Source organism: Octopus sinensis, linkage group LG16, assembly GCF_006345805.1.
Source record: "Octopus sinensis linkage group LG16, ASM634580v1, whole genome shotgun sequence".
Taxonomy (NCBI): domain Eukaryota; kingdom Metazoa; phylum Mollusca; class Cephalopoda; order Octopoda; family Octopodidae; genus Octopus; species Octopus sinensis.
The window spans coordinates 10,874,730-10,887,424 of record NC_043012.1 but is presented as its reverse complement, the minus strand read 5'-3'; the positions used below and the strand labels follow the sequence as shown (position 1 = coordinate 10,887,424).

Below are 12,695 nucleotides of genomic sequence, written 5' to 3'. Positions count from 1 at the left end.
TAAGGGGGAAGAAACTATTGATGCTAATAATGGTGTGGAGAAACAAGCAGCAAAACTCAGAGTTCCGAGTTCAGTTCCACTGCATACCATCTTGGGGAGGTGTCTTCTTCTATAGCTTTGGGCTGACCAAAACCTTGTGAGTGGATTTGGTAGACGAAAACCAAAGGAAGCCTGTTGTGTGTGTTTGTCCCCCTCCACTGCTTGACAACTGGGGTTGATTTTGCATATGTCATTGTAACTTAGCAGTTTGGCAAAAAGAAGATTGATAGACTATGTACCAGGCTTAATAAAATGAATACTGGAGTCGATTTGTTTCAAGATGGTGCCCCAGCAAGGTCGCACCCAATGACTGAAACAAGTAAAAGTTATAAGATACACACACAACCATGTTGTAAGAAAAAAATTCATTTACTTGTTAACATGTGGCTTCAGTTGTTGCTGTTGTGGTATGTTGACCAAAGGTAAAATGACAAGACTGTTTTGTGTGTGTGTGTGTGTGTGTGTACATGCGTGCATGAATTCCATTTCCATATTCTGTCCCTGGGTAATCTCTGATCAAAGGAAAATATCAGTATTGTTTGTTGCTCCTTAACACTGTGCATGGATCTACAGAATCTTCTAGAAAGCCTGTCTAAGATGACTTGTAGCATTTTCTTTCATCCTTCCACATTCTAAGTTCAGACTCTTCCGGGATCAACTTTTACTTTCATACTTCAGGATTCATCATCATTTAATGCCCGTTGTCCATGCTGGCATGAGTTTGACGGTTTGACTGGATTGGCAAGTTGGAAGGCTGTGCCAGGCTCCAGTCTGATTTGGCATGATTTTCTACTGCTGGATGCCCTTCCTAATGCCAACCACTCCGAGAGTGTAATCGGTGCTTTTACATACCACTGGCACAGGTGCCATTTGCATGGCACTGGTATCTGCCATGACTGCGATTTTGCTCAGCTTAATGGGTCTTTTCCCCAAGCACAGCATATTGCCAAAGGTCTTGGTCATTGCCTCCATGAGGCCCAATGCCTGAAAGGAACTCAGCCACCTCACCTCTGTGAGGCCCAAGGCTCGAAAGGAACTCAGCCACTTTGCCTGAGTTCCTTTTAATAAAAACTAATCCTTATCAGGTGTTGGGGTGGGGTGGAGATGATCAGTTATATTGATTCTACTCCAATACCAATATTTTTAGCTGTAAGTCTAAGTTAGCAGTCTGAGCTGGTTGAATTGTTGGATCATCAAAGAAAATGTTTAGTGGTATTTCTTCTGACTATATGTTCTGAGTTCAAATTGTGCCAAGATTGACTTTTGTCTTTCATCCTTTCGGGGTCAATAAATTAAGTACCAGTGAAACACTGTGTTTTTGAAGGTGAAGCTGTTTGTGTTTTTGAAATACTTTTTATGAAAAATGAAAATTAAAATATTTTACCATGGTCATCCCTGTTTAACTCCTTCCCAGCCACATAATGTTACCAGGATATGTTTCAATTAAGTTTCCAAATTATAGCAAAGAATCTAGAGCAACAACCAATTAATGTGATTGTAACATCTGTCTTTAATTTTTTGTTTTGCTTCTTTGTGAAGATGTGTCGTCTAGGGGTAAGGGTGTTCGATTCACAGTCATAAGGTCCATGGGTTCAATTCCTGTACTGGGGAGACAACATTGTGTCCTTGAGCAAAGACACTTTATTTCATGTTGCTACATCAGTCTACTCAGCTGTAAATGAGGACCACCATTGCAGTGCTGGTGCAGGTCCCTCCCCCTCCAGTTGTCACATCCTGAATGTTCTGCTTGGGAAAGAGTGAAGGGGACTGATAGAAAGAGAGAGGTTGTTGATGTCTACCCGAGACTACAGAGACACTTAAAGTAATTAATGAAAGCATAGTACTTGTTCTGAAGCTATGTTGTCTTGTTTGTTCCTTCATGAGCCATGCCTGGCTCATTAGGGCCCGTTTCATTGGTGTTTAGGTTCCCCACCTGGATGGGACGTCGGGCCATCTCAGATGAGCTGCTTAGATGCAGGAGGAAAGAGTGAGAGAAAGTTGAGGCAAAAGAGTCAGCAGAAGTTCACCATTAACTTCTGCCAGAGCCACATAGGGCTTAGTTGTTTTGCTCATAAACACACACATCGCCTGATCTGAGATTTGAACCTGCGATCCCTTGACCGTGATTCTGATGTTCTAGCCACTAGGCCATGTGCCTCCATGTTCTGAAGCTATACTCGCTCCCAAGTGATAGCTGGCTTCTTCCATAAACTCTGTAACAATAATAATGATGAAGTTATTGTATACAGTGCTCAGGTGCACTACAACTTGTCAAAAGTGCGTATAAAGCATATGCAGTAATGTACAAATGTCTGGGAAGTGAACAGTGTATGAGTCAGATACATGCTTGCGTGTGTATGGAGAGGAGAAAATCAGGTGTAGTGTTGGCGAATCTCAGGAAGCATGGAAGTTTTGAAGGATGCAGTGCCCTAACAACTGATGCCAGCAGTTTGTTCCATACTTCAGCAAATCTTAGTATGAAAAAATGTTTCCAAAAGTCATGGGAGCTGTGCTGTTTTCTGACTTTGTAAACATGTCCACGAGTGTTAGACAGGTGGACTTTGAAAAGGTGCTCAGAGTTATTGTTAGTAAGATGGTTGATAATTTTATGGGTGTCTGCCAAGTCAGCTGCCAGACGTCGGAGTTTCAGTGTATCCATGCCCAGGGAAGTAAGGCGTTCAGAAATATGGCAGATGCCTGATGGAGGGTATTCTCTTGGTTGCATAATGCTGAACGGTTTCCAGACGATTAATATAGTGGTTTCCAGACCGGTGATGCAAATCCCAGGTGAGGTTGCACCATAGCTATATAAAGCTGCAGATAGATAGCGGGAGAGCGGCTCACAAAGGACTTGGTAAGTGATACCAAGATACCCTCAGCCTTCTTGGCAATTCTTCTTCCTAAGTTGGTGTTTGGATCACAAACTGTTCTTCAGTCAAACCATGGTGGAATTTTTATCTCAGGTGTTATTTGGTCTCAGAATAAAGTATCATATCCATAACTTTCCATTTTCCTCAGACTATCTTCCGCACTTACCACAAACAGTATAAATAAGTCATTTTACCAATAATGTGTCTAGTCCACTTTTAACTTCATACACATTCTCTATTCACCCTTCTTTGCATTAAATATCTAACACCACTTGTTCAAATTATTACTGTAATACTCCAGTTGTTAACTTGTTATACACTTATAATATACTTATATCCCCTCTCTTTGTTTATTTGTATCTTCTTTCTTTATTATTCTTATTATTATTGTTTGTGTTGTTGTTCTCCTCTCGTGGTTCTGTTTTGTACATTTTCTAAAATTTTCTTCTCAACCAACCATTCTTTGATTTTTACCTGTTCTACACCATTATTATCTTTTAATCCTTTCTGTATGGTTTACACTCTGCATGCATGATTCCAGTTAGTGTCAGTTGTATTTAAGTTATTATTATCATTATTATTATTATTGTTGTTGTTCTTTATTCTTAGTTATCGTTGATGTTAATATCATTAGGGTAGTGAACAGCTGAATTGAGAAGAGGTTCAACACCAAGTATTATTTTATTGTCCTTTACATTCCGAATTCAGATCTTGCTGGTCTGATTAAATTAAACCAACTATGCCCTTCTGTAAATAAGTGTCCATGTGTCTGTGTTGGTGGTCAGTGGATGGATAAATCATTTGACCATCTGGCTAACTGCTCTGCAGTATTTTATCACACCTTTAAAGGTTGTTAGTTAAAATTCCAGTAGGGTTGACTTTGTCAGTTATTTATCGGGTTGACAGAGTACATATCAGTCACATAGTGGGCTTGATACAGTCTTCTTCTTTCCACCAGATGGCATGGCTGTGTATCGATGTCAGAAACAATTAGAATTACTGAGTTTAGTTCCTACAAGAGTTTCAGGAACATTAGAGCTTCAGACCAAATACCTTACAGTATTTATTTAAGTTCTGGGTTCAAACCCCATCAACACCTTGTTACAAACTTTATATGTAATGTAGTTTGTTCCTTCTCGAGCCATGCCTGGCTCATAAGGGCCAGTTTCCCGGCTTCATTGGCGTATAGGTTCCCCACCTGGACAGGATGTCGGTCCATCTCAGGTGAACTGTTAGATGCAGGAGGAAAGAGTGAGAGAAAGTTGTGGTGAAAGTTCACCAATACCATCTGCTGGAGTTGCGTGGAGCTTAGGTGTTTCACTCATAAACACACACATCACCCGATCTGAGATTCGAACCCGCGATCCCTCGACTGCGAGTCCACTGCTCTAACCACTAGGCCATGATAAAGTAGGTACCAGTAATATACTGAAATAAAGTAGGTACCAGTAATATACTGAGGTCAATTCAGCTAATTATGCCCCCTTCCCTTCGTCTTCCTATTTGTCTGTGGGTTGGCGCCAATCTGAGAAACTATTCTATACTTTTAAAGTTTTGTAGATATTAAAATTGGTTGAGCAACAGACATAATGCCTTGTGCTATTTAATTATATCTCTTTATTGTTCTAAGTTCAAATCTCACTAAAATTAATTTCAAGTTTAATCTCTCAGTCTGGTGGGTGAGGGTAACATTAGAATTACTAAATGAGTACTGGGGAGGTCACCCTAACACCACCACCCAATAAAAAAAATTCCTGGCTTACCTAAGAAATTATTATTTAGTTACCAGTTTTATTTTGTATTTTCTTATTTGATTTTATTTTTGTTTTCTCTGTAAATATTTCTTCCTGGTTTATATTAACGAATTCTTGTTAAAATAGTTGCTTATTTACATTAACCCCTATTTTCTCTAACGAATTCATGTTAAAATATTTGAGTTAATTACATTGATTCCTATTTTCCGTGTGTCTAATTATCTACACACTGCTTACATTTTACTGTATATTTATATATGTTTTAACTGGCCCTTTTTTCCTTTCCCCTGCCATACTGGTAGGTATAATCCTGTGCTTTGTGCTTATCCCAGTTCTTTTTAAAGTGCCAAGTACACTTTAGAAGATCTGTCTCCTGGAATAGAACATCAATCGGTGGTTGTAAATTTTTGCCTGTGGATTCAGGATTTGAACTCAGCACTAGGCCGTCACTAAGCTCCTCTCATTAACACAGTGGGTGTCTATCCTACTGTCAACAAAGGTGATCTACACCTCCACATGGTACCTGTTTGTAAGGTTATGGAGTGAGGGTCTTCAGTATCTTTGTAGATGGAGGAACAGAAATCCAGTCAAGCACTCACATAATCCATTGGTACTGGTGCTGTGTCTACAGCTGTGACCCTCAGATATTGATGGTATTGTTTATGCTTCACTTTTGCAATTAGGGATAACATAGCATAATTAAAACATATTTCATTGACTCACACTGCCCTTCATCTTGTGGAGCAGCCAACTTGACTCAGCAAAGTTAATGTGGCTAGATCAGTAAGATTTGAACTCATGATCTAGTGGTCTGTAGTCCACTATTTTAACCATAACAAACCAAGTCTTTAATTCCCAGAAGTCCTGTCTCACTTTATATTCTCTATGTAATTCTTGTGCTTCCCTACCATCGTTAATAGTGCAGAAGGGGGAAGGACTTTGCTATAGTTTGTGGTTCCCAAACTTGTTTGACCTGCTGCCCTTGTGGCACACAAGGCCCGTTCCTATCACCACCACCCACCCCACAACCACCCACCCCACCACCACCCACCCCACCACCACCACTCACCATCATGAACATGGGCCACTTTCTGCAGCAAATTCCTAACAACTGTATTTCACAAATAAAACTTAACCTAACCCATTATTTCATTGTTATGGCCACCCCATTTTGCCCCCACTTTCATTCAGTGCCCCCCCCCCATACACCCGGATCTTTCCACTGCTCGCAGTGGGGTAGTACCACCCACTTCAAGAACCACCGGTTTATATCACCATCATCATCATCATTATCAACATATTTCTTTTTCTTATCTGGTATTTCTTGGGTGGTTCAAGTGCACAGTACCTTCCAAACTGGGGGTTCATGGGTGTGGTTCTGAAGAATAGATGCCTTATCGTTTTGCAACTGTTGTGATTAATTTAGGTATGTTTGTTTTGGTACCAATGTTAGAAGTGTTTTCTTTCTCTTTTGGGGTCCTCTCCACCTTCTGGGTGTCGAGTCGGTTATAAGTTTCCACAGGCCAAAACAAAACTAAAAAGATGTGTTTGTTATGTATACCAACATGGAAATAATTCTACTAGAGATAGTTAGGGTGGAAATAGCATTCATTTAGCTTGTTCAGAAGGATGGAGAACTTTGTAGTAGTGGTAGAAGACATGGGGAGAGGACACAATGTCTGTGTGCAAGTGGTTGTTGTAGTTGAAAGTACAAGAGAGAGAGAGAGAAGGTGCAGTGTGTCTTTGAGACAGTGGCTGTTGTAGTAGGGATAAGTGAGACAAGGAGAGGACACTGTCTGTGATCTAGTGGGTATTGTAGAAGAGGTGGAAGAGACAAGGAGAGGACTCTATGTCTGTGAGCCTGTGGGTATTGTAGAAGAGGTAGAAATGAGAGACCAGGAACACCCTTTTCTTTTAGTGATGATATTCTTGTAGAGGCACATAAACTTTCCAAATTTTGTGGCTGGGTAACCTCCTCCTCATGTTGTGGTAGGCTGTCTCCTGTCTCCTTCTTTTGTCTGTTTTGTTGTTATGGTTGAATCCTTTTGAGATTTTAGGGGAGTTACAAGTTTTGGTTGTGTCAAGGAAGTGAAGCGACTTGCTTGAGGGTTTGGTTTTGACCCCGCTCCCATCTTCATCAATTTGGTATGAAGTGAAGTGATTGATATTTCTTATTCGTCTGTATGTGTATGTTTCTATGCACATGTACATATATCTCTCTATGTGAGTACGTGTATGAATATTTGTGTCTTTGTGTATATATGTGTGTATATATATATACACATGTATGTATATTCTCATACACAAACGCATGGAATTTTTTCTTTCCTCTACTTTACAACAAACCTTCCTTCATTGGTTCCTTCTCCCCGGGTATCTTTTTCTACACTACCTTCTTATCTTCGTCCCCCTCTTCCTCTGTCTGTCTGTCTGTCTGTATGTCCCCCATCTCTCTCTATGTAAACTTATATCGAACTAAACCCGATACAATGAATGAATCGACGCTCGTTGATTTATATTTTCCAGGCAAATGAAATTGCCTTTATCAACTCTTTGGAGGCTCAAAACAAGAGGCATGACATTCTCTCGAAGCACCAGGAGTCTGAAGCCAGATTGCAGGACATGCAAGTAGGTGCACCAACTTGCAGCTTTGGGGAGGCTGGGGATCACTCGCACAAAACATGCACGAATGTATGTTTGCCTCTGTGAGTCTGTGTGTGTGCATATATAGGTTTGTGAGTATATGCATGTGTGTATATATGTGTTCGAGTACCTGTATTTATATACGGGTGTGTATGTGCTTGTGTATGCATTGATGCATGTATATATGTGTGTATATGTATGGGTGTATACATATATATGTATACATGTACACAAACATTACTATTACTACTGTTTCAAAAATTACTGACCCTTCTGTTACTATGTCACAATGTATCAATACTATTATTATTATTATTACTATTATTATTATTATTATTATTATTATTATTATTATTATTATTACTATTATTATTATCATCACCTTATTGTTGTTGCTACTACAAAGACCACCATGGCTACTAATTAATGTCATTATTATTATTATTGTTGTTATTATTATTATTATTATTATTATTATTATATTATTATTATTACCATCACCACCACTGCCGCTCTTGCTTGTTGATTGAGTTAATGTTTTAGTTGTAACCATTTCTAAAGAAAGGGGGGAAAAAACCTTACGTTGGCTTCTTGTTTGTGTGTTAACATTGCTTACTGGTTTTAGTGTAAAACAATCCACGCCTGCTGTAAAAACACGTCCCTTACTTGGAAACAAGGTTTGTTGACAGGGTTAGGGCGTCTCACTGTGGAATACAGCTTCTTCCAGATTTATCCAACTCAGACCAGGATGGAAACTACAAGCATAAGAATGATGAAGTTACATGATGTTCTTAGATTGATAAATCTCAAAGTGTACTTGGTTATGTGTCAAATGGTAAGAAATATTACTTTGTCAGCATCACAGTTGTTTGGCACTGCTAAAGGGCATGGTACTGTCAGAAGGTCTTCAAATCATTGTCATTTCTATTCAACATGTGATAAACTGGGTGTTCTTCAATGCAAATTATGATATAATAATGATATTGAAATCATTGTATAGGGTGTTCAGGTGCACCACAACTTGTCAAAAGTGCGTATAAAGCATATGCAGTAATGTACAAATGTCTGGGAAGTGAACAGTGTATGAGTCAGATACATGCTTGCATGTGTATGGAGGGGAGAAAATCAGGTGTAGTGTTGGCGAATCTCAGGAAGCATGGAAGTTTTGAAGGATACAGTGCTCCGACAACTAACAACTGATGCCGGCAGTTTGTTCCATGCTTCAGCAACTCTTAGCGTGAAAAAATGTTTCCAAAAGTCATGGGAGCTGTGCTGTTTTCTGACTTTGTAAACATGTCCACAGGTGTTAGACGGGTGGAGTTTGAAAAAGTGCTCAGAGTTATTGTTAGCAAGATGGTTGATAATTTTATGGGTGTCTGCCAAGTCAGCTGCCAGACGTCGGAGTTTCAATGTATCCATGCCCAGGGAAGTAAGGCGTTCAGAATATGGCAAATGCCTGATGGAGGGTATTCTCTTGGTTGCATGTCGCTGAACGGTTTCCAGACAATTAATATCCTGAGCAAAATAGGGGTTCCAGACCGGTGATGCAAGATAGATTGATAAATTTTAGCTTGGTTAGCTTTCATGCAAATCAGAAAAATGTTTTGTTTACCGATTTCTATATGAGAACATGTATTTCCAGCTTGACTCAGAACATCTGCTGTGTTCATCCCTGAGAAGACCAAATCAAGTCAAAACTACTGTGTCTGGCGATCCACCAGGTTTCTGAGCAAAGCCTTTGATTTTTAGCACAAATCTTGTTGAGAAATTTTCTGAGACAAAACATTAGATCTTAGTGCTGTTCCATATTGGCTTATACATTATACATGTTTTTATATACTCAGTTTCTTTTAGTTTCTGTCTATGAATTTCACTCGCAAGATTTTGGTTGGCCAAGGACTGTAGTCAAAGACAGTTAGCCACAGTGTTGTGGGATTGAACCTGAAACCACAAAGTTGAGAAGAAAACTGCTTAACCACACAGCCATGCCTGTATTTGTGCATCTGTGTATGTGTGTGGATATATATATTTGTGTGTGTGTATATATATATACACACACACACACACACACACACACACACACACAGAATAAGTACCTTGCTACTGAAGTGCTCCATGGCTACTCGTATTACAGAAGAGAGGGTGGGAGGGACTTGGGTAGAGCTGGAAAGAGGTAGTGGTGGTGAGGTATCAAGGTAGACACGCACGCATGCAACACATTTTTATTTTGGCCCAAGGGCCACAGAAGTAAAGTTAAATGTATTTCTGTCGTTCATACTTTACCTCAAGTCATTAACAAAATAAATGAATTTGGTTTGAATCAAGAATCAAGAACTTGGTCAAATATTCTCCAAGAACTGGATTCTATCTGCATTCTGATCACAGCCAATAATTCTTGTACTTCCTATGAAACCTGGTATTCATGGTGGTTGATATCGTTTCCACAAAATATATCGCATAATTTTATATTTAACAATCTCTGTTTGTCTGCATGGCTATTATTCTATGGATAAGCTTTGGATATATTTTATTTACCCTATGATCTTTCATTTTAAATATTTTTCTATTTGCTATAGACTGTTTATATGTGTGTATATGTACGAAAATCAGAGGCTAAGCTTTTAATATAAATGGCATTATACATACATATATATATATATGTGTGTGTGTATATATGGTATAAATGTATGTGTATTAGTCAATGCCTAGCTTGTGATATATTACCGTTATACATGTACATATGAAATAAATGCATGTATATATATATGTGTGTATATATAAATGTATATATTTGTGAATGTATTGAATGTATATATATATTAATGGATGAGGAGCTTTTAATGTAAATACCATAAAGTATCCAGCTGTAGAAACCATGTGAAAACAGATAATAGCGCTTGGTACAACCCTCTGGTTTGCTAGCCCTTGTCAAACCATCTGACATATGCCAGCATGAAGAATGAGTGTTAAGTGATAATGATGTATATATATGTATATATATATATGTGTGTGTGTGTATATATTTAGCATATAAGAGGTAATGGTGTCATTGAGACCCAAAGGTGTCAGGTAATGCTGAATAAGTACTATAGACAGACCATAGTTAAGTTCCAGGTTCGGTGATTTTGTGAATAAGGGGTTCAAAGTTGGTCATATGTCAGCGTGTGTGTGTATAAGATTTTTTGTGTAATGAGATAAAAAACCAAAACTGTGTAGATAAATGTTCTAATATCTACATAGCCTTGGTTTTTTATCTTATACGCAAAAAATTCTTGTATATATATATCATTATTTTGCTTACACAAGTGAGATTATACATAGCAATTTGAGACAGGAGTGGAAAAAAACCAAGCCCAATGACAGGAGTGAATAATAATCCTTTCTACCTTAGGTACAGGGCCTGAAATTTTGGGGCAGGCAGGTGGTTGATTACATCGTCTTCAATGCATGACTGGTACTTATTCTATTGACCCTGAAAGGATGAAAGGCAAAGTTGACCTCAGCGGAATTTGAACTCAGAACATAAAGACGGATGAAATGCCACTAAGCATTTCACCCGGCATGCTAACAATTCTGCCAACTTGCCGCCTTATGGTTTCAAAATTTGGCGCAAGGCCAGCAAGTCCGGAGGAGTGGGTAAGTCAATTACGTAGACCCTAGTACTCAACTGGTACTTATTTTATTGACCTCAAAAGGATGAAAAGCAAGGCCAACCGCAGCAGCATTTGAGCACAGAATGTAGAGTCGGAAGAAATGCGGTTAAGCATGTTGTCCAGCACAATAATAATTCTGCCAGCTCACTGCCTTAATAATAATAATAATAATAATAATAATAATATAATAATAATAATAATAATGATAATAAATGCCCTGATGTAGTACCAGGCAGTGGCTCTCGTGGCTTCTGATCTTAACTGATTGGCACTGTTATCGTGTACATTGTTTTGTCTTGGTATAAAAGATGGGCTACAGCAAATATTCTGCTCAATACCACAGATTTGCTTGTCAGTTGTTTGACCGTAACCAGTTGACCATGTCCCTTAGTAGCTGACGATATGTGCATTTCTGATCACGAGCTGAAGTAGTGGGGGAGCATCATAGCCATGTGTTGAGAAGGATTCTTTGGGGGTTTGGATGATTTACCCTTGAAAACATGGGTGTTTCGTTCAACATCCTTAAACAACCCTTATTCAGGGACCTTTTGAGCAGGATGGGTTACTCGACAAGAAGAAAATTCTAACTGGACCCCACCTGCAAGGTCATGTGCTGTTTATCTTGATATGAGATCACCATGTCGCACACATATGGTTGTGATGCATGTGCCTAGTGTAACCTTATCAGACGGGTATATATAGTGTATATATAGTGTACCCTTATCAGACGGGTCTATATATGTGTATGTGTACACACACACACACATACATACATACATATACACACACACACATATATATATATAAACACACACACATACATACATATACACATACACATATATATCACTATTGACCAGACTATTGAATATTATGTATGCCTATAGATATATATATAGATATATAGTAGGTACTGTAAATTTAGAGTGAATACTTGATAAGTGTAAGCACCTGTATATGCCAAATAGTGGCAGAGGTGAGAGAGTATATATCAGATATGTTCTGTTTTTAATTTACATTTGATATATATATATAAATTGTTAATCAGAAATCTGCATGGCTCCATAACTCCTGTTTTGTCTGTAACCTTGGAGCCCTGGTAATCCATTACAGCACTTACCTAGTGTACCCAGGATGGGGATCCAGCCATAAAAACCCTGCCAAAACAGACAATGAAGCATGGTGCAGTCTTTTGCCTAGTCGTCCCTGTCAAACAGTCCAACCCGTGCCAGCATTGGAAAGCTGACATTAAATGATGATAATGCGTGTGCGTGACAGATCTATATTATAAATACAAATATATCCATCCAGGCGTCCTTTCTTCTTTGATGCTTTCATATTTTATTTTAAATTTTTTAAATATTTATTTAGGTTTTTTTTTTTTAAAAATAAATTTACACTAATTTAAATTTGTTTTTTGTAGGAAGAGCGTCAAAGAAAACATGAAGAGAAGTTAGCCAAGGAAGCTGCAGTAGAAGTAAGTAAATCTTGGTCAGCACCATCATCATCATCATCATAACTCATTCATTTACCATTGTTTGGAGTTGTGCCTGGAAAAACCAAAGTCATTAGACTGAGGCATCAGAACCATGCTGTCGTTACTCTAAATCTTTGTACTATTTTCATATAGGAATTCTTACTTACACCCTTCTCATGTACCAGTTCTTGTTTGTCTTCCTCTCATGTCTATATTTCTCAAATGAAGCAACCTCTGTTGTCACTCTTCACATGTAGCA

The 12,695-nt window shown here is 38.5% G+C and overlaps 1 protein-coding gene across 3 annotated transcripts in view; it reads left to right on the top strand.

The window, feature by feature from the left end:
- Positions 1–12,695, top strand: part of LOC115220258 (S phase cyclin A-associated protein in the endoplasmic reticulum) — a 63,943-nt gene that overhangs the window by 37,487 nt on the left and 13,761 nt on the right. For 2 of the 3 annotated variants that reach the window (XM_029790355.2, XM_036509880.1), the window contains 2 exons: positions 7,190–7,291; positions 12,383–12,436. In XM_029790355.2, the coding sequence (XP_029646215.2) occupies positions 7,190–7,291; positions 12,383–12,436 (156 nt within the window). The remainder of the gene's footprint in view (positions 1–7,189; positions 7,292–12,382; positions 12,437–12,695) is intronic. The other variant, XM_036509879.1, reaches the window with a different exon arrangement.